At 49.9% G+C, this 26,313-nt stretch overlaps 1 protein-coding gene across 1 annotated transcript in view; it reads left to right on the top strand.

Annotated features, from left to right (window-relative positions):
* The window catches only part of LOC144734944 (DNA-binding protein RFX7-like), a 101,806-nt gene that overhangs the window by 56,993 nt on the left and 18,500 nt on the right, over positions 1 to 26,313 (top strand). Inside the window, exons 2-3 of the mRNA XM_078617414.1 lie at positions 20,847 to 20,880; positions 21,535 to 21,617. Coding sequence (XP_078473540.1) covers positions 20,847 to 20,880; positions 21,535 to 21,617 — 117 coding nt within the window. The remainder of the gene's footprint in view (positions 1 to 20,846; positions 20,881 to 21,534; positions 21,618 to 26,313) is intronic.

Here is a 26,313-nt window from a genome sequence, read left to right as displayed (position 1 = left end):
GCGGTTGGCACGCTGCGCTACGAACCCGGCGTTACCCGACTTCAATTCCTGCTCGGCCAACACCGGTGACGATTATCTGAACCGGTCCTGGGCCTCCCCTAGGTCGACTCTGCCTCAAATGAGTACCTGGTGCGGTGTGCAAACATCGCCACTGGGGAGACAAAGGCGACCGGGCGTGGTGCTGGCCACCCATTCCCTCGTGTGCCACAGTGCCGGCGTCGCTAACAGCACTTGCCCCAACAGTCTGTTAAGGCTACACGGGGATCATTGTCTTTGTTTTTTTGTGTAGTTATTAGTGATTGGGCTAGGCCATCGACCCATCCGTCATTGCTGGCTCATTGCACTCGCCCACCGATCGTCCACTCCACTCTTGAATTTATTTTCCCGTTCGTGCACTCAACACCTCCGAATTTAATATCGCCTTGTATTAAATTACAATCGGCGAGATTCTGATTGTGCAACGCGAGATATTGGAAATGTGTTACTGGTATTGGCCAAACATCCCAATGTTGGACACTTGCTAGAACATTACTCAATCGGGATTACACGCAGCAGAAGCAAAAATCAGCCCCCTCCTACCGTGAAAATCTGGAAGAACACCCCTCTAAGTCTAGAGATTCGACGAGCCTTTCCCGGATAATCGAGCGCAAATAACAGTCGTGGTTGTTGCGAGGGGGAGGAACATCCCCGATTTGAGATGATGGAAGGACGTTTGGAGCCGTGCTTTTGAGAGCAAGAGAAGGGGGAGTGGGGGGCGGCGGGGTGGGGGACGAGGGGCGAGTTGGAGGAGCGCCGCTCGTCCGCTCGTTGACGCGCGCGGACGGGGTGACGAGATCACCGGCGCGGCGCCCAGTCCTCGGCCACTCGTTACCGCTCGGCAGCGAGTGAAACTTCGCTTGTCGGTGTTTTGAGTGAGATGCGGCCGTGATCCAGACTTTCAGCTGTGCGTGCGTGTGGACCGTAGTGCAGCCGAGGTGGGTGTACGCGACGTACAACAGATAGGAACGTCGTTTGCGTGACGTCAGATGTTATTTTTTTTTGATGGGAGAGTCCCTTGTGTAAAGCAAAGCTGATTCGTTTATATTCTTGGTTCTTTCGGTAAAGTCACGTAGAAGGGAAATAATAAAATAATCAAAATGAAACAATAAAATTATCACGACGTTTCGATTGCAACACAAGCAATCATCATCAGGTGTGAAAACCACAGCAGCAACATCTGGTTCTAGATTTGAAGCTTTCGTGACTGCAAGGATTCATACTCTTAGGTTTTTTCGGTAAAGTCACGTAGGTAAAAAATAAAAAATAAATTAAAATTAATAAAGGTAAAATAAAAATCACGACGTTTCGTCACAGCACGCTTGCTGTATCAAGTACTTGATACAGCAAGCGTGCTGTGACAGTTCCACCTGAAGACAGAAGCTTGTGTTGCCTCCGAAACGTCGTGATTTTTATTTTACTTTTATTAATTTTAATTTATTTTTTTATTTTTTACCTACGTGACTTTACCGAAAAAACCTAAGAGTAGCAACATCTGGCTTTGTGGCCCGGTGATGCCGTGATTTAGAGTGTCGCTTGCCACGAGAAGGTTATGAATTGAAATCCAGGTTTTGGGGGTCGTCTTATCCTGTTCATCTCTGGGGTCGGTAATAATGTAGGATCGGGATCACCCCTTGCTGAGTAGCCAGAATGGCGTCTTACATTGTGTCTTGTAAGCAGCCGTCATTCATTTGCTGATCTCACATCCAAGCACAGGCCAGGCCCAGCTTTACTTATCTTCAGAGATGTGACGAGATTAGGTTCCATATCGCCACAAGACAGGTGATGGTACGCCTCTGTGTGTGTGTGTGTATATATAGCCTGTTATTTATTTCGTGAACACTTAGGTTTATGGTAACATAGCAATCCTGGCCTAACTTTTCCAGTTTCCAAAAACACGTTGCTTTATTACAGAGATCCGTCATTGGCACTTGGCTCGTCACAATTGCATGGCGCGATAGCACGTGACAAAACACACAAATGTCGTGTTTTAAACGTTCCGTAATAGGTCGGCCGTGGGTTTGCAGATCGGCAATTTATTTTTGTTGAGTGTTCACGTCATGAATGCTCGCACCATTGTTTGTGCAGGGCAGCCGCCACCGCCGCGGTGCATGAGCGGATCAACGAGTCCCGCTGCCTTGGTGCATGTGTACGTCAACAATGTGAAGTCTGCGTTCGTCCTGATGGCCTGCGAGCCCGTTGCCGAGCCCAGCTCACGAGGAGTCAACGGCTTGATTCGGGCAACCGCGTAGTTAAACTAAAAGCTATAAACTATTTTAATTTTACCGGGTAAGGCCTCCATTGAGCTATTTGTAGCTATTTTTTCAGAAGTGACCTGGCTATCAAAAATGATAGCTCAACGAAGTGGCTTGTCGCGTGGAAATGTATAGCAGCAGCCAAATACTCTTAAAAACGCGTGATGTCGATTCTAAATGTGGAGGGGGAAACCGGAGGACCAGGAGAAAAATCTGCGCCACCACGAGGAGAACATGCAAAGTCAGGTGACGAGATTGAACCCACGACGACCTCCTGTCTACCAGGCAAGGGAGTTAACATCTCGCCATCAGGGAAATTGCCAAAGCACGTTCAGAGTGATTTCCTGCGAAAATCACCATTGAGGTTGTTGCTCATCTCCCTGTATTTGACCGTTCGCAGCCCCTGTGCCAGCTGTGGAGGTTTCCCATTCCTCTTAGTGGGGCGGCAGGTCTCACCAGAGGACAAACCACTGTGTCGACTTTGCTACAACAACGTGGGTACAGTAAAACCTTGGATTGCGAGCATAATTCGTTCCGGAAACGTGTTTGTAATCCAAAGCACTCGTATATCAGTTGTGATCACGTGACGCTCGGCAGACAAAGCGTATACACGTACTGCTCGTATTGCAAGACCTCGCTCGTTTATCAAATTAATATTCATTCAAAATTTTTGCTCGTCTTGCAAAACACTCGCAGACCAAGTTACTCGCAATCCAGGGTTTTACTGTACTTCGTTTTAACGACCCTGGAGGAGAGGGGGGTGATGGGTTGAGCCACATCCACCACACCCTCCCACAACCAGATTTTGAACTTTGCGACCTTTCGCTCTGCGAGCCGCCCTACTGGCCCACCTGGCCGGTTCGTTGCGTTTGCTACCGGCCGTGAAACGACTCGGGGGTTGTTTGCTTATTTATGTATTTACCGTACCTGCTCGAGCTATACAGCGAGATTCATGTCTTTTACAGCGCCTGGTGATGGTTGTTCTGGGTAAATGGATGATACTTTGTCGTGTTGCTTTGTATATACAAAAAAGTGTCATGCCCTCCCCCGGACACATCAAAAGTTACACCTACTGTATGTCATCCGCCGCGGTTATGAAGACGGAGGGAATTGTGGATTTTAACGTGTGAAAATATCAACACGACACAAAGCGCAACGCCTTTTAAAGTATCGCTGACAGGGAATGGCCAGTTTAGGAACGGGTTTATTGCGGGCGAATACAGCCACCGGCTTGCTTTAATGACCAATTACAGGGTAAATATTTACTAGGTCGCTTGCTCGCAGTCGGTGAGTTTTACAACCGAATGCTGCCATATCGTTTGGTACAGTGGGGGGGGGGGCGGGGTAACTGTTAACTTGCAGTGGGGTCTGACTCAATTGTATTCGCAGAATTTAGGCACGGAGTTTTTCTAATTTTGGAACCACCACAATCGGAAAAATGCCACCAAAGGCCCGTTATGGAGAGATGTCGCCAAGCCTTGTCCTCTGTTCCCCCTTGTGTGGTCTAAGTTCATCAGCGACATCATCATCGTCGTCATCACCTAAAATGTGATGTTCAAGTCTCCCACGCAACCTCGTGGTCCGAATAGTCGTCATCGCAGTGACGATACCCATATTGCCATTGGATATACCGGTGAACTGCTGCGGGGACAGTAGAGGCACATGGCGCGATTGGGAATGTTTTGAGACAGCTTGGATTTGGAACTCACTTTTTTTGTCATTCCAGCTTCATGTAGCCTGGCCGATTTGGACACCCGGCAACTCTCGCCGACCACTCGTACTCATACCCGCTCGGTGTTACAGCTGCTTTGTACTTTGTCGGTCTATGGTAGAAGTTCCCAACATTCACGTTTGTCGTGTACCCCCCCCCCCCACCACCACCATTGGAACTGCCGGTGCGCACTCGCAGATCGGCCCTGCTTAGTGACCCCGCGTGACTCTACCCCACGTGACCACTGTCATTACGTGATTTGTCTCTCGCGTCCGTCACCACCTCCCCCCCCCCCCTGAGATGTGAACGTGGGACGCTGTACCACAAGTTGGGAATGGCCGGGCTGGTCTAGGGCTTTCTGCTCGGCAAATGTGACCAAAGAGAGCATCACCAACGCACTACTTGTGTGGTGTAATGTCACCGGCTCCTCCCTTGCCCAGTAGTAATTAACGGTGCCTGTCGATGCTTTAATGAGTGGCGAGCTGCGTGTCGCGCGTATAGATTTACAGTTTGTTTTGTCCTCAAAGCTGGACTGTGCCGAACAAGGTGAAAACCTGAGTTTGTATGAGTCGGTGCCCGCTGGGCTTTTCTCATTCATGGCTTTTATCAATTCTCTACCGGCACGGGAAAAGTCGTGCAGAGAGAGCCGTGAGACGGGCCCTGAGGAGTCGCTACCCTGGCCACCTCTATCTGCCCGGACTCCTTCCCAGGGCGTCCCCTTCTCTGCACTCTGACTGTTGTGCAGGGGGAGAACAGCTCTCTCTTGAGTCGGTTTTTTATTTTGTAATTGTATCTCTTCTGAATTCTTTAGAAAATTCACGTTAAAATATATATTTTTTTGCTCTATTTCATAATTGATTTCACATAATGTTCCCATATCTTTTTTTGGAGCTTGGAGCAGCGATATTATACCGTGAGCTCAACCTGCAAGGGGGGGGAAACCTTTGGCGTTTGTTTTTACAAAACGGGGGCACGGTGCACGCCACAGAAACGGCAGCCATGAGTGGCAGCGTACTTCGGGGAACTTCCATCCGCAGAGTTGGAGGGATCAGCATGTGCAGGTGGATTGTAGTCCTGTGGGACTGTAAGGGATTGGAACTCCACGGGGGGGGGGGGGGGGAGGGGGGAGGCCTTGAACTGTGAAGTCCGTCAGGGTGTGCCGTAGCGGCACTGGTCGCTGCCTTTGCCCGGCACGTGCTGGAGGATGAGGAGGAGGCTGTCGCACGGCTCTGTGGCTACTTTGAGGCTGACGTCCACTCGCACACAAATATAACATTGACAAACATATTAATTTATTTTTCTTGCGTATCCGGCGCACCAACTGTATCACAGTCACGTGTAAAAGCATTCGCTGAAATAAATAGCAAAGGATCGATCGTGACTCGAGATGATGATGATGATTATTATGATGGCGTTATATAGAAATTAAATGATGGTTTTGGCTCGGGGAAACCCTGGCACGGCCGTTATAACAATGCCCCCCTAAGTCACCTGGCCGCATCGTGAAGCACGAGATTCTTGCCGCGACCCTCTGGATCCTGCGGTGAACTGTCTCTCCAGCGTCTGCGCGTTGTTTGAGAGCAGAAGGGCAGGCTCTGTGCTGACCTCCACCCCTCGTATTAGTTTGATTCTGGGGATCATTGGGGGTCAGACGCACGGTAATTGACTTGGTAATGAAACGCACATTGAAATCCTGCGGGTGCATCGGGGTTGATCGGATTTGCCGAGATTTAATTCTTTAGCGTTTTTTTTTATCATTCTCTTTTTTTTATAATGCATTTCCACAGAATGCACTTTAACCATGAGGCGCACGTTAACCTGAAACGCCCTGTAACCCATCTGCTTTGCGGTGCCGCGTTCGTCCCAGCTGTTCTGGGATGATATGCCCCCCTGGTTTGCTCCGATAGAAATGTAAAACGGGGCGGAGAAACGGTTTGCGTCAACGGCCATTTATTTAAAATGCAGTCAACGTAAGGGGATATGTACGTATCAAGAGGTCGGTGCAGAATTCTGCAGGCCTGGAAACTGATATTTACTTAAGTCCGATGAATAGCCTCGTGGTCGGGACGCGCATCACTGGCCCAACTGTTTCACGTCGTTATCATCGGTCGCTAAATTGGTATTTTCGAGTGGAAACGTGTAACCCTGCAGCGTTGACTGCCGACTTCTATGTATGTTGATCTTCTTTCACACTGTACGTAGCCAACCGTGCTTATCGGAGGTGCGGGGGAAGGACAACGAACTAAACAAAAAATCAGTTATAAAGAAATCAGTTTTCAATCTAAATGATTTAAAAGTGCATTGCTCCAGTGGCTTCCTAATATCGGAACAGAAGAGCGTCCCAAATGGCCGTGGAAGCACATCTAAAAGCGTGCGATGCAGCGCCTTTGTTCGATGGGCTTTCCAAAAGCCACTGCTGCGAGGATGACCGGAGTTCGCGTGATGGTTTATGCTCCTCGACAAGATCAGCAAGGTATTGTGGTTCATCGGTGGCAAGCACTTTGTGTGCAATGAGTGCAACCTTGTAAAGAGAGGATCTGACCAGTTTGCCCACCATTGCCAGTTCGATCCCTGGCACAGCAGCTAATATATATTTTTCTCTCTCTCCTTGTTGGTATTGGGCACTGACACGAACTCGAAAAAAGACCGAATTGTTCATCTGGTCGTCACCGACCACGCTCCGGTTCCGATGCAACTTAAACTCCAGCCGTGTGCCAAGCGGGACTGCAACTCTCGCTTGAGAGAGTGGTCCACAAGTGGTGCAGGGGGACGGGGGATCTTGTGCCGGTATCCTGCACCGTACCGTCGTGAGTGAGAGGGTACTTAGTTGAAGTTTTTCAGTCCGACTTATCGATGGTGGCCCCAGACGGCGAGGTCCCTTGAGTGTTTTGGATTTACCAAACTGGTTCCAAGGTTTCTTGTAGGCCATGAAACAAGAGCGGGCACTCCCCCCCACCCCCTCACCCCCCCACCCCCTCACCCCCATGCTCGCGTCTATTGCTCCATGGAACGCTGTGTACAAGGTACTGAGCAAGCCGCCCTTTTAGCCATTGGCCACGTGGTCAAAGAGGCTGCTAACGCCTGAAATGGATCTCCTTGTGGCCATTACCTGGGCAAGGGAGAGTGAGCCAGTTGCAGGCCTTTGTGGCTGCCCCCCTGCCCCCCTCCCCCCTCCCCTGTTCGCTATGATCTCAAAGGGCAGTGCTCAGAATGTGGCCCCCCGATTCACGCCCACGGTACTGTCGGAATTTCATTGTGAAACCAGGAAATGATCTTTCATGCCTTCTGTCTGCTGCATTGGTCCCAAGGCCCCGGAGGAGGTCAGAACAGCCCCTTTGTAGGACCAGCAGGATAGCGGAGAGCTAGCATCAATGCAGAGCGGGTTGCTTCCTGGGAGTTTGAGAGTCCGATCCTGGAGGCTTATAAGGAGGAGGGGAAGGGTCATGTGACGCAGGTCATGGCGGTGTACTAGGCTGTTGTCCCTCCCCGCACCTCCGATTAGCACGGTTGGCTACGTACGGTGCGAAATAAGTTCATACATACGTACGAGCCTTTATTAATAAGCACTCGCAAATGGCATTTCACCCGCCACTGCATAGGGAAACGTGTTGCGTGGGAACCTGACCAAGCAACGCAACTCGACAGTTAGAAACACTTTCACGACTTCACAGAAAATACGTAAAATGTCAAATTCTCTGTAATTTATTTTTCATTTGGGTTCGGGACATCCCCGATGTTATCAGAAGTTGCTGTTCCGACAACTATCCCAGTGAATTCTACGCCGATTGCGAGTTGCTTTTTTCTTTAACCACGAAGAGCCGCTTAGGAATAGCTAATCCCACGTTTGTCATCATTCACACAGCAGTTATTGGTTTGCGGTTGTGGCCAAAGATCTTCTTACTCCATTTAGTCCACAAAAAGATCGGCTGATGAGGGGATGAAGCTGGACATTTGGCCTTACGTAAATAGCTGCTTAAAAACTCAACACATTGGTCAACATTTGAGCTTCATGGTGCGTGCTGGTGCACAACTTTGAATGCGGTCTCATCAAATAATGTATTAACATACTTGCGTGTGCTTTTTATAATATGTACTTTATATATTTCCACGTATTCAATAGTTAACATTGTATTCTTTTTATTTTCCATTGACGCCAGTCAATCCGTTTTCCACGTTTTTACCTCAGTCCTGTAGTTGCAATCGGCCGTCATCTGATCCAAGGATTTAGTAATAGTGGCAACACCGTTTTCTTTCACAATCAATTTTCTTGTCCTGTCATGGAATGTTAATGCGAGTTCTATCACATTTTACCCTGTGGCTATGAAGAGACACACCGAAGAAATGTCCTCTAGCTTCTGGAATCCTCGACACGCCGTAGACAGCAGGGATCGAGGCAGGGAATGATTGAGGAATATGTGTCTGTCTGCCAGCCTCCCCTGCTACAACCTCCAGACAAAGGCCTTCCTATTCAAATTAATAACTCCTCTCTTACGGGTCACTCTATGGAAGTTGGTATGTATACATGGACACACAGCATATTTAGGCCCCCCCTCTCGTGCTTGCCTGTATTATAGCCGTACAATTCACCGTGCATAAGAACGTCTTAATAAGTCACGCTGGGGGCCTATAGAGTTCTAGCTGAGGATTGCAGTGGTGCAGGCTGCATGACACGGGTGATTGTTATTAGGTCTCTGAGTCATCTATAGCCATCTCCGCTGTGTACTAGTCGGAAGTGATTTCTTGCTTAAATTTACATTGGCGCCTGTCCCTCCTCACCTACTCACCAGCCCTGAGCCATTTGTGGGAATTCCACATTGCTATCGTGGGGGCAAGTCTCTCCGTAGGACTCTGCCACTGGTGATTTCCCAACAAAGTGGTATCTATTTTATCACCCTGGCTATAGATGATGGCTGCGTCAAACTGCCAACCAGGACTCGAACTCGCAAGCTCACTAACAATTCTAAGCCGCTCTGCTCGCACTAACGGCCAGCCCCCTGGGTGGATATCCGACCGTTGTGCTTTTAAATATTCTTCTTTCAAGAGTTATGCAAAAGTAAGCGCAGTACTCAACAGTGCCGGTGGCTTAATCACGTCTGCTAAGATTACCGTCGTGGTCACAACCACTATTTACCCCCCCTACTCCCACAATGGTACATTCCAAAGTAAATATCCCATGATGCTCATAATAGTAGTTAGTTCAAGCTTATGCTTGTGTGACAGGTGTTATTTATACTTCACGTGGCCTCAAGGTGCACATAGCCTGGCACAAGCGTCGTGGTGACATCACCGCCACTTAGTGGCGAATGGCGGTTGTTGTTGTTATTTATACTTGAGAGCGTTCCATTTGGTAGAAGTGGGGCGGGAGACGATGCTGGTCCGTTGATAACCACGCGGATGGGATTTGTCATCAGCAATGGGGCAGCAGTGTTAATTTATTGCGATGCACTTCCAAAGTAATTTTATCTTTGCATCATCAATTATTACTTCAAAGCAAGTATAATCGAGGGCTTCGTGAATCTCACCTTAACAACGGCACAAACACGCCGCCGATGTGTGTGCATTGCCAATCCTCGTGACCCGTTGCTCTTCCTAGACTCCGACCTCAACAGTTGCTTCACTCTAACAAACTGGATTTACCCGTCACCATTAATCTGGATTAATCTCTTGCAGCCGACGAAATCGGGGCCATCCGCAGTGCATTAGAATGCTCAAAACGTGGCTCCGCAGACCAATTATGTAAGCGCAGACATCATTAAGGGATCATCACAAAACATCAAACCGAGGATTTTCTTTGGTCCACGAAGGCAGAGGTAGGATCCGTGCCAGATTTTAGTGCCAGCACCCTTTTACCCCACCACCACCACCGCCCCTGCACTGCTCTGGCTTCAACCAGCTGATGGTAATGTCCGCGGGGGGTCTCCTAAATGCCAAGGAGTTTTTTTTTTGTTTTTGCAAAGGCAAGACAAAGGAGTGGTCAGTGGCGCGAAGGCTTCTTCTCGCCAAGACGAAGCCCGTGAACCGTTGCATCAGAAAATGCGTTGCGCCATGAATAAAAGAAAATGCGTTTTTACAAAAAGTGGATTGCGTCCTATTCAACCACCTGATCTATTTTTGTTATAGAAATGTATGCACGTTTAGGAAAAAAGAATGGACCGTTTGTGTTTGGTTATGACGGCACTGACCTTTTGACCTTTTGCTTGTGGGCCCGCTGACCCCCCCCCCCCTAAGCTCAGTCAATTAGTGAAGAGAGAACAAAAACCAAATCAATTGTTTTCAAACTGAATAATACATTATGTCCACGAATCCATTAAACAGCAACGGGCACATTTTGTGTTTAACTGTAATGGCGTTAATTTTCCCCGAGTGCGTCCAGAGTTAAATAAATTTACGTCAACGGAATCCTTCAGCTCATCAGATTCGGCGTGGGAATCGATCGCCGTCGTACGCGCGCGCACATGCGTGTACACGCGTGTGTGTCATGCTGTCGGCTACAAAATTGTCCACCCAAATAGGAGATCTCGTGGCGGATGCAAATCTACCGAATTGCTTCTCTCGGCCCCAAATAATGCCGGCTCCTTCGGTCAATCTGCAGCACAGGAAGTCACGTCGCCTCTGCCACCCTTATAAAACTAGAAAAAAATGTGTTTTTACTTTTTCTTTTATTTTACCAGGTAGGGCCGACTGAGCGACATAACTCATTTTCAGAAGCAACCTGGTCACACAAATTATTGCTCAACGAAGTGGCTTATCACGTGGACATTTATAGCAGCCAAATACTCTAAATGCAAGTTTCTTATTGTGGAGGGAAAAAAACCGGAGAACCCAGAGAATAATCCACGCGACCGCTGGGAGAGAGAGACAACGCAAACTCCAAATATACAGCAGCAGGCGTCAGGGTCTGGATCGAACCCACAGCCTCTGATTTAACAACTCGCCACCGTGGCGCCAAACTAAGTCTGGTGGAACAGCCCTTCCTCTTGCTTTTGCAATGTATTCCTTACCCCGCCGTCTCATTTATTCTCAAACGGGTAAAATGTCTACATTGATACATAAGGTGGTAATAGGTCGGTGTGAGATATGGAGTTAATGGCCCGAGCCCATGCTACGTGCTGCATTCACAGGGTTTTCCTTGGAAATTAGCACAGCGGTGAAGGCATACTCTCGTGGGAAAGAATTCTCTTTTATTGATCGTCATCAGCCATGATCAATCCACTGCAAGTTTTCGGCACGTCGCACGATAGCCACATCCAGCACAAACACATGTTTAAATGTGCTGCTTTAATCCGCCATGAAGGTCCCTCTTACTCGCGCGTCACGATGGTTTCCTATCTGCTTGTTAGTGATATGTCTTTGGGTCTAGAAATGTAGAGTTTTTGAGGCCTGTTTTGAAGCCAATCTCAAATATATAAATCTTCAAAATGTTCACTTAAATGCAACCAAATACTTCCTCCTCCCCCACCTCTATTATTTTAACCCTTTCCCTCCGAACCAGGAGAAAACCGAAAATAAAAAAACTTTATCGGTACTGTGGCTCCCACAAGGCCACGCGGGAGGGCGTGTGGCACGGTTTGGCACCAGCTATCGTAGAGCGCGGTCATGTGGCTACAGTTCTCTGCGGTGAGTACGATGTTTTTGAAAAACAACGGCGCTACACCTCTCTAAATAAAATGAACGCCAAGCCGCTTGCGCGTTCCGAGATTCAGCGGTGAACGGGATTCACACCCCCTGCAACTTGCAGATGTCTCGGAATGAGAAAGGGTTGGGATGTGCAATGGAGTGAGGTGTAAAAGCTTTGGTGGGGGTCGGGAGACGGGGGAGTTGAGAGGCCCAGAAGATTTGGAAAGAGGTTGTGGAGTCACAAAAAACATAGCTGACGTGCGTCTATGGAGATGGCATATGGTGCTGTTGCCCCTCCATCCTGACCCTTGACCCTTAACCTGCTGCCCCTCTCATGGAAATGTCTGTTTTCTTTGGCCCCACTTTAACATCATGTGCCTCTCAAGAAATCGATATTGTGTGCGAGAGAGTGTGTGTGTGTATTTTTAACACCCGAGTCCACAAGACGGTTCGATTCCCATCTGAGGATCGTAAAACATTGGGTGTTTTCCAAATACATGTTTTAACTTAGCGGTAAATAGTGTGGACTCTTCCACCTGTATGTGGAAGGAGAAGTGAATGGTTTTAAATCCCTCCCATCAGAGGGAGCGACATTGCCTGTAGGGCCACATGTACTCTTACAGTTGCAGAGGGCAGTCGCTCACCTCCGGGGTTTGACTGGGAGGGCTTGACTGCAGAGACGAACATCATCTTCCATCTCGGCAGCCACTCCACCTGAAACGTAATATACGCCTTCTTGCGAGTTAGATAATGTATTACGTAAACCTAGCTATTAAGTGTGGCCCAGGCATTGTATTGATGCCAAGTGAAACTAAATACACACCTGGAATTGTTGTGGTGTATCGGGAGTTCGTGTTGCACCGTATTGGGCAGCACCAGTGGCGTTTTCTGTTGGGTTTCTCTATTGGAGCGCTCCCTGATGTCATTTATCCGTGTGTGTGTGTATAACAAGGACCATGCTTTTATTATTCCGTGTCACATTTATGGAATGTGACACCAAAGCGAGCCTGCTACGGGATGGTTTAGGTAATTAAAATATTTTTTAAGACATTTGCACGTGGGCAACAACCCGGAGCGCCCCGAGAAAACGAAAAGTGCTCGCTGGACGATGAGGCCCAAAGCGGCGAGGGCCAGCGGCTCCCTCGCAGCCCCCCACCACCGGCTCGGCGTTCCGTGCGTTGTAATGAAACCTTCGAGTACTTTCCCGCACCTCCAATTAGCACGGTCGGCTACATACGGTGCCAAAGAAGTTCAACGTACACGCGTGTGTACGTGTTTACACGCGTACGTACGTGCGTAACGCTGAGGTGGATGAGCAGAGAGGATCGTGTCGCCTGTGCAGGAGGCGTCATTGTTTTGCTGCCATCGCGCGAACATCTTCCTCCTCGATTACCCAGCAGCAGCAGCAGCATTTGGGGCCCAGTCACTCAAGGGGACACTTTAATTTATTTTGCGCCGCATTGATGGCAAAGTACAGCGACTCCTCGTCCTCCGACGGCTTTAAGCGGCGGCGTTTGATTAAACAGCTTGCAAATTAATGCAATTACTGCTCTGCTCGACTGAATTACTCGCGTCTGCAGTAACAATTGGCAGAGGCAGCCTAATTGCTTCCATTGCTTAACGAATCAAGCAACGTGTGTGACGTGGACGGGCACCTCTCTATATAAATGTCTTTTCCAGCCGACTGCACGTTTCTTTTGGCTTTCTGCTCTGGGCCTATCCCACATACAGACACCTGCCGTAAGCATCCGTATATGAAACTTGCGCGTTTAGACTCTTGAGATAATTTTGCTGCTATAAATGTCCAAGTGATAAGGCCACTTTGCCGAGTTGTCATTTGTGGTCAGGTCGCTTTGGAAAAATAAGTGAACACCTCGTTGGGCTTTGTCTGTTAGGATGAAGATGGTTTATTTGTATGTATTTGGGTGATTTGTTGACCTTTCTTGTACCGTGTTTGTGTGCTGTTTGTTGTTGTAACGTTCTTACCCCGTGCCCCAACTGGACATCTGTAAAAGAAAATAACTTTATAGCTCATCGGATTCCTCCAGCAGTATAAATACGTTGAGTCACGATCGCTACGCATTGCACATTGCCCGTCTGACATCCCATATTGCATTTCATAGCCCGCCCCAAAATACGGGCTGTCGGATGTACGAGATTGGCGGGATTCGTACGTCCATTGGCACTAAGTACGGCGCACGCACGTGATGTAACAAGCCCCGTGCACCTTTCTCGAATCGAGAAGTTTTTATACATATATATACACATTTCCACAGGCATCTTCCCCCCCACCCCACTCCTCTCCCCCCACGAAAGGTTGCCACATGGCTCGCGCGCATTGCTTAATAGAATACAGTGCACATCCTTGTAAGCATGTTCACACGCGTGTGCTCCGGGCATCCCAATTCACGTGGTGCCCGGCATTCCCCTTCACCCTACAATTAATATATTTTAGTAATTTAGAGTATACCAGGCAAGGCCCACTGAGCTGCATAGCTCTTGTTACCAGAAGAGACCTGGCAACGACAAGTGGCTGATCATTATCACGTGGGAATTGATAGCCGCCAAATACTCTTAAGCGCGTGTTGATTCTGATTCTGCCGCACACGCCAACCCGGGGCACCTCTGCATAAAAGCCCACGTGCGCGCGCTTCTGGAGTGCACGCTCCCCTTATTATAATTTTTTTAAAGGGAATTCTCATTCAATTTATTTTCGCGGCCTCGATGTAATAAATGTTGTTTGCGCAGAAGCTGCGACTGCTGTGGCCATGGCAGTCTGTTGGGGGAAGATATTGCGCTTTGTCTTGCTGTGCTTGGCAGTTGCAGCGGGGAGCGGTGGCGTAGCGGTTAGCGTGCCGTGCCTCTGACCGACCCGAGTTCCATTCCTGCTTACGGCCAACGCCGGTGACTATTATCTGAACCGGTGCTGGGCCTCCCCTAGGTCGACTCAGCCTTAAACGAGTACCTGGTGCGGTGTGTAAACATCGCCACTAGGGAGACAAAGGCGGCCGGGTGTGGTGCTGGTCACATAGCCCCCCCACCTTATCCTGTGCCGTGCCAGCCTTCATAGGCGCTACTCGCTAACAGAACTTGCCCAAACGGTCTGTTAAGGCTACACGGAGCTTCTGCATCATCTTGTCTGGAACTTTCAGAATAAATTTTTTCAGAATAAGAGGGAGGAATCTGATGAGCTACAAAGCTTTTTTTTACAGCTGTCCAATTGGGGGCCGTTAGAATGGTGCAGGTCGCCACCCCGTGCAGCGTGCCCCTTTAACCCATCGGACAGCGCCGTCCCTGGCGACGGGCGGTCGTGCCCGTCCGTGCACCTCGCGTGGAGATTTTGCCAAAGCCGTCACCAGCGCAGTTTGACATTTCCAGCGACCTTGCCACGGGATGTACCCCGAGGCACGCATTGTGTTTTGTGGAGGCTGCTTTCTGCATAACAACACCGCGGACCCACTTGGAATAGTTTCCCCTGCACCCGGCAAAGTCTTTCAGGTTTTGCGGTGAAGATGTCTTATAAACTGGCAGCTGACTCGCAACAAAACCTCAACCGGTTCCTTGGCAGTTTCTTTCCGCCTTTTGAATTGAAATATGAAATTGGCCGCTCAAGATGGCTTGTGGTGGTGTCTCCCACTCCTCTGTTAAAAGCAAACATCTATGTGCCTTGACCTCTGCTATTATAATCACATAAATGTAGTGCGTGTGTTTGCGTGTGAAGCAGTTGGGTAGAGCATGTCTCTCTTGTTCCTCACTTGCAGAGTTCAACTCCCAGTCTGGGATCAATTCAACAACCCTCTTAACTCCTGCGGGGTAGGTAAAATGAGTACTACGTTGTGGGTAGGTAAATAGCGGTTGTCCTGTTGATAGACAAGCCCCCACCCCCGTGTAGAGATTGTAGCTCGGCTGTAAACAGGAAGTGAGTGCTGACCCGTGCTTCCTATTGAAAAACTTTTCCCCATTTTTTTTGTTATCCCTGTTGAGCCGTCTGTGTATCATGTCACCAGGACCCACGTCTCCTTTTTGGATCTTTTGACAGGGCAGTAGAGTTCGGAACTTACAACTCACCCCTTGCACGTGTGAGCTTTAGGTTCGCCGCACGGCGGTCAATTCTCAAGAGCTGCAATTCAGCCAATTTAACGCCGGAACCAAATTTTTTGCGATTTGTATGTTTTTTGCGCGGTCATTGGTGACCGGGATGAGACCATCCCCCAGCTTTGGCGAACAATTACTATAACCGGTTTCCCCCCCCCCCCCCCCCACATTCACCTACACACACTGACCGGTGTAACGAAGAATGGTCAAGCAAACATTTCTCAAACAAATCGTGGCATGGGAAGGTTCTTAACCCAGCAGTGGATAGACCAAGCGCTGCCAATGATGATGGGGCATCGACAAATCGAACGCACGAGATGACCACAACCGATCGTGGCGTCCGCTCGCGGATTTCTGCGTCGCCTTCTGGAGACAAACGCGTCGCGACGTTTTAAGTTGAGAGAGAGACCGCCTTGCCCTGGGCCACGTAAACTTTACACGACGGCTTGCATTTCCAGAGGGCGAATTGATTTGCTCGTTGTTGTTGCAGATTGAGAACGGTGGAGACCAAGCGGCCCGGTGCCAAATACGCCTCGTCAGACTTTAAACGCGCCCGATGTGCGTGTGTTTTTTTTACGAAACTAATCAAATAATCATCGCCTGCGTTTACGCACGCGGTTGATGGAACACCGCCGGTTATACTTTCCCGAGGGCTTCTGGCAGCCGTTTTCTGTTTTTGCGCGTAAGAGTCCACTGCACGTCTGAGGTACAGGGTGGGCCCGCTTGAGCTCCATAGCTCTTTTTGAGAAGCGACCTGGCTGTCACGAATAATAGCCCCATCGAATATAGCAGCCAAATACATTAAATGCATGTTGATTCTAAATGTGGAGGAAAAAACGGGAGGACCCTGAGAAAAATTCACACGACCACGGGGAGAACACGCAAAGTTCAAATAGACAGCAGGCGTCATGGTCGGGATGGAACTGGCGACCTGCTGCACACCAGGCGAGGTAGCTAACGTCTCACCACCACGGGGCCCTCCCACCAGAATTAATTCCTCCCGCCAGGATCGGCTCCTATGCATTGTAAACACGTGCTGTGTATTAGGGGCCGATAGATTCACCCACCGTGGCCTTTGGGATGAATCGTTCCGTAGTTTTGGGGCCACAGTTCCATTTGAAGACTCGAGTGTTGTTTTCACGCCGTGTAGAATGGGCCGGCGCGTCCGGTGGCTGGAGCGATGCCTCGTATCCATGAGGTACAAAGTGCACAAATCGAAATGCGTAGGTTCCTTGATATTTTTCCTACCGCCGCTTCGGAAGTGTCTTTCGTTGTTAGTTTTCCTGTTAAATGTTTATTCTTCGTGCGTAGGTGTTACCGGCCCACCCATGCGTGTTACGGTCCTGCAGTCAACCGTGTAGGTTACCGAACACATTTTCAACCCAGATCTCTATCTTGGTTGATGTTTTTGTTTGGGAGATTGTTCGTGCGCCGGGTTTCTCCGATGCGGTTGACCCACCAAACAACCCCATGACCTATAACCCTACAGAGTTGGGAATTCCCGGTGTTGACCTCTTGACTTCTTGACCGCAGCGTTTTCTCGACGCTGTGGTTTATTCGTACAGCAGTCACCGACACGCTCCGAATGTGCACAGGACGCCGCGCCAGTGCCCGGCACTCGGGGGGAACTCTGCTCAGATGTTCGTTTCTTTGTTTGTCTGTAAAGTTTATGTACGCATCTAGGCGTAGGTTTCCTTGACACTGTACTTTTTCAGGGTCCCAAAAACGTAAAATATTACACAGGATGACAAAACTGTATATTTGAGTAGGGGGGGGGGGGTGTGCTCTCTATCAACAATTTCCCCAAAATATTTTTCAAGCATCTTTTTGTGCGAGGGTGGTTGGATGAAAGCATTTGTTGTGAGCAATAATCAAGAAAAAAGTACAACGTTTGCGGAGTGGCGGTGACGATCTCTGCCAACTGCTGTGTTCAAGTGGCGTTATCAATCTTGAGCGTGGGAAAGGGGGGCCCAATGGTCGTGACGGGAGTCGCAGCCCAAGGAGGGAACACACCCGAGAGGATGACCGCCTCCGTGGAGACGGAGCGATGAAATAACATGAGCTCGTGGTGCAGGAGCTCAATTGCGTTGCTGCGTCATGACACCATGGCGGCTGATGATGACTTGGGGAGACGGCTGACGATGAAAAGTGGCCACATTCGGAGCCAATATCTTCCCGTAGCCCACTCGAGAAGGTGACATTGAAACTCTTGACATAAACTTTAGAGACGAGTCCGTGGTGTTCCTTGCTTTGGTCATAATTCCCCTGCTGTGTTCACTACGTGCTGGCAGCAGCAGCAGCAGCAGTCACACTGCCAACTGCATGCAAACTCTGTTTGAGAACAAGCATGCTCGGGCATTAATATCAGCAAAAGATGAATGATAGTATAATGAATGTCTCTCCGTGGGTTTTTGCTTTTATTTTTCCTGACTAATTTCAACATTCATAACGACGATTAGTACGTTCACCAGCGGCGTTGGTGGTTTAGCGTGAGAATCGCCCCCGCCAATAGACAAAGACTTCCCCAGCAAAGCAGTTTGCCCCGCAGTTATATCCAGCAGCGGCTGCGGGACCTCGTTTATGTTGCACAGGTGTGTGGAGGAGTCGGTGTGTGCCCCCCCACCGCCACCACCACCACCACCACCCATTCGGTTATTGCCCTCCCTTCGCCGCCAGGAAAAAAAACCCTCGAGGCGTGATAGATGTAAGTCAACAAAGTGTGGGCCCTCGCGAACGAACGCCCTTGACGAACAACCCCTGCACCTCTGGGTTGCAAGCGATGTGCTTTAGCCACCAAGCCAAGAGACGGGGAAGCTTTTGGACAAAGGTGCATGGGTCACGTGTGTGTGTGTGTGCGTGCATTTGTTTGTGTCGAGATGGAGAGAGAAGGCGTTCTTGCTATTGGCGAGGTTACAGGTGCGATTCCTGGATACACACGAGGTGCGCGTGGGTGTGGTCACGCATTCCTCGTAAGCGCGTGCGTGCGTTGTGTGCGAGTGTGCACGCGCGGGTGTAAACCCTGTACGTTGTTTGTAGCTGTGTGTGTGTTTTGCTAAGGCACTCAGACCAGGTTGTGAAAGGTACTCTATTAATAACGATGATAATGTTGTCTGGGTATGCATACGCACGTGTGTGTTTGTTGGCACGTGTATGTCGTGTGTGTGTGTGTGCATAGCGGTGGCGCAGTGGTTAGCGCATTGCGCAAAAAACCCGGCGACACGAGTTCAATTCCAGCTCACGGCCAACACCAGTGACGATAATTTGAACAAGTCCTGGCCCTCCCCTACATAGACTCAGCCTCAAATGAGTACCTGGTGCGGTGTGTAAACATCGCCACTGGGGAGATGAAGTCTACCGGGCGTGGTGCTCGCCCACCCACCCCCTCGTGTGCCGTGCCAGCCTTCATAGGTGCTCTCTTAACAGCACTTGCCCCAACAGTCTGTTAACGCTATGCGGGGGATCTTTGTCTTTGTGTGTGTGTGCGGCTGTGCACGTGTTGCGAGTTGTTCCCAGCAATGCTCGCTTGTGTGCATGCGCGTCTGTTTGTCCCCAGTGTCTGTGCCCCTGGGGCAATGAGATGAATTCCCACCCACAGCGTGGCTTTGTAACGCTAATAACGCCTCGTGGTCGAGCCGCGTAGGAAGGAGAGAGGCATATCGAGCTGACGGACATGTATTGTGAACACCCAGCTTGTTTCCTCCTTTTTAAGAACGCCCTTCAACACTTTTAATTGAAAGCCGCTCTTCGGAGCTTATTTGTACCACGTGTTTTTATTTTGCCGGCGGAGTACGATCCGTTGCGCTCAATCGCTGCCGTTGCTGCAATCTTTATCGACCGGGCCGTGCGGTGAGATTCAGATGAATGTGCCCAACCGCAGTTACCGCCGCCTTGTGGGGAAAACGGAAGGCTTTGTCCCACTGGGGGCTGAGGTCATTGTTATGAGTGGACTGTGCACGGTTTGTTGTCCTCGTATTTATCGGGTCCAGCGTTGGTGATGTCATCGCTGCTTGCTGCTGCTGCTGCCGCTCAATGCGATGCAGGCTATAACGTAGCCAGCGCATTCTCTCTCGTGTCACGCTCTCGTTCTTAAAAGAGCACAGTCAGCGGCTTTGCTCAGCACCAGGAGTTGCTGTTGTTGTTGTTGTTTGTTTGCAGCAGTTGCTGAGAAATTGCCTAGTTGTTTGTTGTGGAGAGACTGTGCAGTGTGTTTATTTGTTATTCTCTCAAAGCCCGGTGTAGTGGCGTGCAAGCAAAGTCTGGCCATCAGGGAAACAGGTCACGGGGATGTGTTCTCGTGTATTTTTTGTTGTTGTCTGTTTCGTGCGTTCCAAAAAATGTCCCATTTCAGATTATGCAATCTCACATTATGTAATGAAGCCGGCCGACCGTTTGGTCGTGAAACAAATCACGCGGGTCGGGTCCGGTGGGAGCGGGTCCGGTGGGAGCGGGTCCGGTGGGAGCGTTTTTGTTGTTGACCGCCAGTGCTGCCATCCACTGGGCGACGTTGCTATTGCAATGTCCCACGTGGCCCTTTGCATCATTGTTTTGGGGGTGCTCTCAGCCTTGTTCTAACACACCAGTTCCACGGTTGTGTTTCTGTGTGATTTGTTTACCTTTCCTATGCTCTGCACTCTCGTCGTGCGATGAAATTGTCTGTCGTTTTGACGTTCTCAGCCCGTGCCCCTGCGAAAACGAGCTTTGCAGCACATCCAGAGCCCTCCGGAAACAAATAAATATTCAGATTTTAATTCTAAAGTGTTTTGAGATTATTGTTGTGAAGGTCCGGACACGGGAGGGCATCCTCAGATGTTATCTGACCATCGATGAAGCACGCACAGCACTCGACACCAATCTTGGCTACACTTGTTGTTGCTGTGTTGTTGTTGTTGTTGTTCACAACGTCGTGCATCTCCGATCCTAGTTGGTGGCTCCGCGGCTAAAATCTTGAGGCGGGTGGCTTTGTGAGAGGCGCCACCGTTCTTGGGGCGTGATGGCGCACGAGCGACCGTGGAGCGTCAATGTCTTACTTTCGCTGCTTAGGACGATTGCGAGATGTTTCGTTTTTTTTTTGTTTAAAGAGGGTCGTGTGTTTTGAACATTTTTAACGTTTTCATGTTTTCTTTTTCTTGCAGCCAAACCGCAAGATCAAAAATTGAATCTATTCTGGTAAGTGCCTCCCATTTACATTGATGATTTCATTTGCTGTTTTGTATTTTAGAATTCCAATTGTTGTCCATCACGTTGCTTCATAGAGGGCCTTGGTTTTGATAGGCTGAGTGCAGCTTCGTTGGGATCCGCTTTAAAGGCCCCTCATTGAAAAGTCTTAGAGAGGAGCCTTAAGGAAGAGCTTCATCAGGACTCCTGTAGAGAAGCATCATATTGCAGTGTCATAAGGAGCTTCGTAGACTCGTCCCAGGAGAGAGCCTTATCGATGGGTTATATTGAGAAGCCGTGAAGATGAATCTCTTGAAGAAGGGAGCCGCATTGAGCGGCTTCATGTGGGCCCTGGGTCAACTAGAGCCGGTGCAGTGGAGCTTCATCGAGGGAGCTTTGAACAGATGATTTGCCACCTAATTGTGAAGCACCACAGAGGCGCCTCCATTGCAAATGTGCTGCTGCTGTATTATCACAATGCCTAATGACCATCGCAACGGCATTGATAAATCTCTCTCTGGTAATAGTCGGCACACTTTGGCGCCCGTTGATGCTGTTTGTTGCATGCTTATTCGTCTTATCCGAACGCCTTCGCCAATCTGTTGCTCCCAAAGAATGGTTTCTCTTATCAGCTCGTCGCATTGTCCAATGTCTCCACCCTTCCAGCAAGAAGTCCATAAGTTCACGGACAATGAGAAGCTCTACCTCTATCTTCAACTACCTTCGGGTCCCAGCAATGGGATTAAGCAGTAAGCCGGCACTTGCGCTGACCACTCACGCACACGTATACATGTATGTTGAACTTCTTTCGCACCATACGTAGCCAACTGTGCTAATCGGAGATGCGCTCCCACCCCCCCCCCCCCCCCCCCGATCATACTGCCCACAAGTGTTTTGTATTCAACGGTGTTGGGGCCTTCATGTCCTTATTTTATTAGCAATCAAATCGACCGTTCAACTTCGCAACCAAAGTGGGGGTCCGTTCAAACGCGAGGCTGTTTTGCAAGGGAGACCTGGGAGGCAGGGTAGACTTAAGGGGCACTTAAGTCTACCACGTGGTAAGTTGGGCTGTCGCACAGTCCCCCCGACTCAAATCTCAACTTCATTCAGTCGAAGAATCCACTAAATTTGGCCCCTGAGTGTGCATCAGGACAAGTTTCTGGACTCGCTGCTTCTAGAGAAATGCTTGGTTGCTCTGTGGGCTTGGTCAAAGCCTGCCTGGGTACAAAGTACAGAGGGGAAATTCACAGGGTACAAAAGTGAATGTCAGAAACAGGTGTAAAATACGCGAGCACAATTATCATTCGCGTACCGTTCAATGTGATAAAGCCGAACGGTGAATGTGATCTTCCAGTCTACTTCTGTTCCCGCTGTTGCAATTGCCCCCTGTCACTTTGCGCTGTCGAGTGACAAACTCATTGAACCTCTAATGAAGCCCTCTGCTCCGCATTTCTCCCAGATCACTTTCATGACTCCCGCAGCAACAACAAAAAATCGATGGCAGCGGATCAAAAAATTGTCTCGCTTTTTTTTAGTGTGTCTCTAAATGTGAGGTCATCTCTTTTTGGGAACGAAGAAGAAAATTCGTTATTGGACTTGGCGTGCGTGCGTGTGCCTGTGCGTGTCAGTCTGTGTTGGACCCTTTGACAAGTTCCACGGAGGGAAAAAACTAAAAAATCCCTTTGTTCATTACCACGATTCTATTCCCTGCCTGTGATGGAAATGTTTCCAGTGACTAAATGCCGATGTCAATGTCTGCTAAGCCATGATGAGAGCACTTCAGGAAGAAAGTTGGCGGAGTTTTGTTATCCCGCCTTTGCAGCTGCGCAGACCACATCAGTTTAATAGATATGGCCTACAGTTTGGGTTACATGGCCACAGTTTCATAGTCACACTGGGGCCACGTGTCTTTAATGTGTCCTCAGGGTTTCTGCGTTTCCTGTGTCTGTCTGTCTCTGAGTTTACTGTGTGGTCCATAGGGTTTGGGTTGCATGCCCACAATCACACTCCTGTGTCTTGGGTCTCCGCTCACTAATTTACCACTCGTGAAGAGGATGGGCACATACTCTTTGTTTTTTTCGGTAAAGTCACGTAGTTAAAAATAAAAATAAATGAAAAAACAACTGACTTAAATCACGACGTTTCGGAGGCAACACAAGCTTCTGTCTTCAGGTGGAACCGTCACTTGATACAGTTTGCTGTAAACTGAAAAAACCATAGAGTATGAATCCTTGCAATCACGAAAACTTCTAATCTAGGATGGGCACAGCGGCCTGTTGGCGTTCTTATGTGGGTGATGGTTCCACCGGTGGAGGAGGAATGTGAAAGGCAGGAGATTCGACGATGTTTAGGTCTCGACTGAGCCGTTTATTCTGGACGTCTGCTGTGCTCCACTCTTTTAGCACTACTAACAAGTGCTCGCAACGGATTATGTTGTGTGCAAGACTTTAATCTCCTTTAATAAAATAAAAAAAAACAATGTTAAAACGGTTGCAATGAAACGCATAAGTTCAGTTTTAGATGAAAAGCTTGCCGTGCGAAATTGCTTACGATTAAGTGCATCCGATTTGTGCTCGGATGTAATTGCCGCTTGTCCATAATGGAAAATCCATACTGGCTTGAGCATGGCTGTCAGGAAGAGAATGCAGAGCAGCTAGGAGTAAAACGCCACTTCCATGAAGGCGGTACAATTTACTTGCAAAGGTGATGATGCTCACTGCGTGGACTGGCTTGGCAGCTTGCTTCACCGGTCATTGTAGCGACTGTCAACACGTTGATGTCACCCAGGTCACCTCTGAAAAAGGATCAAATGTCCCATCGCGTGTCGCTACGGGGCGTGTTTTCCATCTCTTGGTTAAATTTAAGGATACTTCTACGACTACGATGTTAAAACCCTTCGATACTATGAAGGGGGCGCCGTGGTGGTGAGATGTTAACTACCTCGCCTGGTATACATTGGTTTGTTGGTTTGACCCCGACTCCTTTATATTTGGAGTTTGCGCGTTCTCTCTCGCCGTGGTCGCGTACATTTTCTCCGGGCCCTACCCATTTTTTATTCCCGCATTTAGAATAGACACGCGTTTGTGGAGTATTTGGTTGCTATAAATTTCCACGTGATAAGCCACTTTGTTGATCTACCATTTGTGGCCAGGTTGCTTCTGACAAAGAGTTATAGAGCTCCAGTGGGCCTTACCTGGTAAAATAAAAATTGCTTTAGTTTGGAAGGGAGAGTTAGTATAATTGTCTAACATACTTGTTGCGCCACCTGTTAAGAGGCACCCCGTTGCCGTACTAACGGGTGCCCGGCGCACACTTGGCGCAAGTCCCCCACTCAGTGCCGCTTCGACGACCAACCCGGGTTTACAGGCACGGAGCACCGCCGCTACCACCGCCACGCCAGCTAGGGTGCGGCCGGTGCGAGATTGACGGCTTAATTTTGAGGTGCGCACGGGACGGGGAACGACGTCGGACGCATGTGGGGTGGCCTGCGTTCGTATCTGCGACCGTGTTGTTTCTATCTTTAGCTTTAGGCCAAGTGCACCTTTTACGCCAGTGCCCCCACCCCGTTTAAAACCCACGGCCCTCCGGCTCGCAGGGCGCGCTGGGCAAGTCGGGGATGTGCTCGAGCACGCGCTTGCCTGGGCGTGTGTCTGACTTCGCCCAGACAAGTCACAACACATCCTGTCTCAAAGACCTGCCCGTCGCACCCCCACCATCACCGCCCCCTCAATCCCCCCCCCCCGAGCCCCCCCCACCCTCTTCCCACCGGCCGAGCCGAGTCCCCCTTGTGGAGCTGCAGCACAATCTGCGATTGTCCACAATCGTCGTTGCCAAACGCTGCCTCCCATAAATAGAATGTGGATTTGGTGGGTCGTTTTTTCCTTCGCTTTGCAGCGACGGCAAAGGCTTTGCGGCAACCAACGTGGACTTGAATTGTCGGTGCTGCTGCTGCTGCTAGTGCCAGCACCACTACAGAACTATTAATATTACACAGGTCAATGCCACCAATACTACTGCTGCTACAATTACAACTTCTCGCAAAGTTAGTGTTAACTATATGCAACACGGTAGTTACAACTACCACCACGACTTCCACTGATACTACGACAATGGTTAGCACTACCGTCAAAAATATTATCACCAGTGTGGTACTATTACTACGAATAGCAACACTCCTGTGACTGACAATACAGTAAAAGTCCTTTCAATGACCCTAATATCCGCTTTTCCTGGTATATGTACCCCTGAATCGATCTACACAATACGTACGAATAATCCTTCCAAACTCCAAAGGGAGTTTTCAGATGATCTGGCCAATGACAACAACCCAGACCTCAGCGATGTGTCTCGCTGCTGCCTCCTGCTGCCTCCTGCTGCCTCCTGCTGCCTGCTGCTGCCTGCTGCTGCTGCCTCCTGCTGCCGCCTCCTGCTGCCGCCTCCTGCTGCTGCTGCTGCCTCCTGCTGCCTGCTCCAGCCTGCTGCTGCTGCCACTGCTGCTGCCGCCTCCTGCTGCCGCCTCCTGCTGCTGCCTCCTGCTGCCTGCTCCAGCCTGCTGCTGCTGCCACTGCTGCTGCCGCCTCCTGCTGCCGCCTCCTGCTGCCGCCTCCTGCTGCCGCCTCCTGCTGCCGCCTCCTGCTGCTGCCTCCTCCTGCTGCCTCCTGCTGCCTCTTGCTGCTGCCTCCTCCTGCTGCCTCCAGCTGCCTCCTGCTGCTGCCACTGCTGCTGCCGCCTCCTGCTGCCGCCTCCTGCTGCCGCCTCCTGCTGCCGCCTCCTGCTGCCGCCTCCTGCTGCCTCCTGCTGCCTCTTGCTGCTGCCTCCTCCTGCTGCCTCCAGCTGCCTCCTGCTGCTGCCTCCTGCTGCTGCCTCCTGCTGCTGCTGCCTCCAGCTGCCTCCTGCTGCTGCCTCCTCCTGCAGCTGCCTCCTGCTGCTGCTGCCTCCAGCTGCCTCCTGCTGCTGCCTGCTGCTGCCTCCTGCTGCCGCCTGCTGCTGCCTCCTACTGCCTCCTCATGCTGCCTCCTGCTGCTGCCTCCTGTTGCCGCCTGTTGCCACCTGCTGCCGCTGCCGTCACCGTCCTAGAATCTCACCCAGACTTGGAACAACGCGGGCATTCACAATCGATGCTGAATTCGAGAGCCAAACGTCACCGCACCTTTGACGTGCCAGAACAACAACAACAACAGGCCTGGATAAGCTCGTATAATAGCAACTGTCCCTAGCACTACCACGAGAGAAGACCCATTCCACCGAGAGCGGTATTATCACGATCGCTGCAACCCCCCACCACAAATCCGAGCATCTATTCCGGTCCGTCAACACTGACGTTGACCACGGTGAAACGTCAGCGTGACGCTTTTCAGGAAACCCGCCGAATGGAATGTTAGACGTGGGGAAACGTTAATCCAAAGAACACTTTTCGTGCGGTGTGTCGATGGGGGGGATATCTTT

Source organism: Lampetra planeri, chromosome 53 (assembly GCF_965212315.1).
Source record: "Lampetra planeri chromosome 53, kcLamPlan1.2.h2, whole genome shotgun sequence".
Taxonomy (NCBI): Eukaryota; Metazoa; Chordata; class Hyperoartia; order Petromyzontiformes; family Petromyzontidae; genus Lampetra; species Lampetra planeri.
This window is presented reverse-complemented; position numbering and strand designations above follow the sequence as displayed.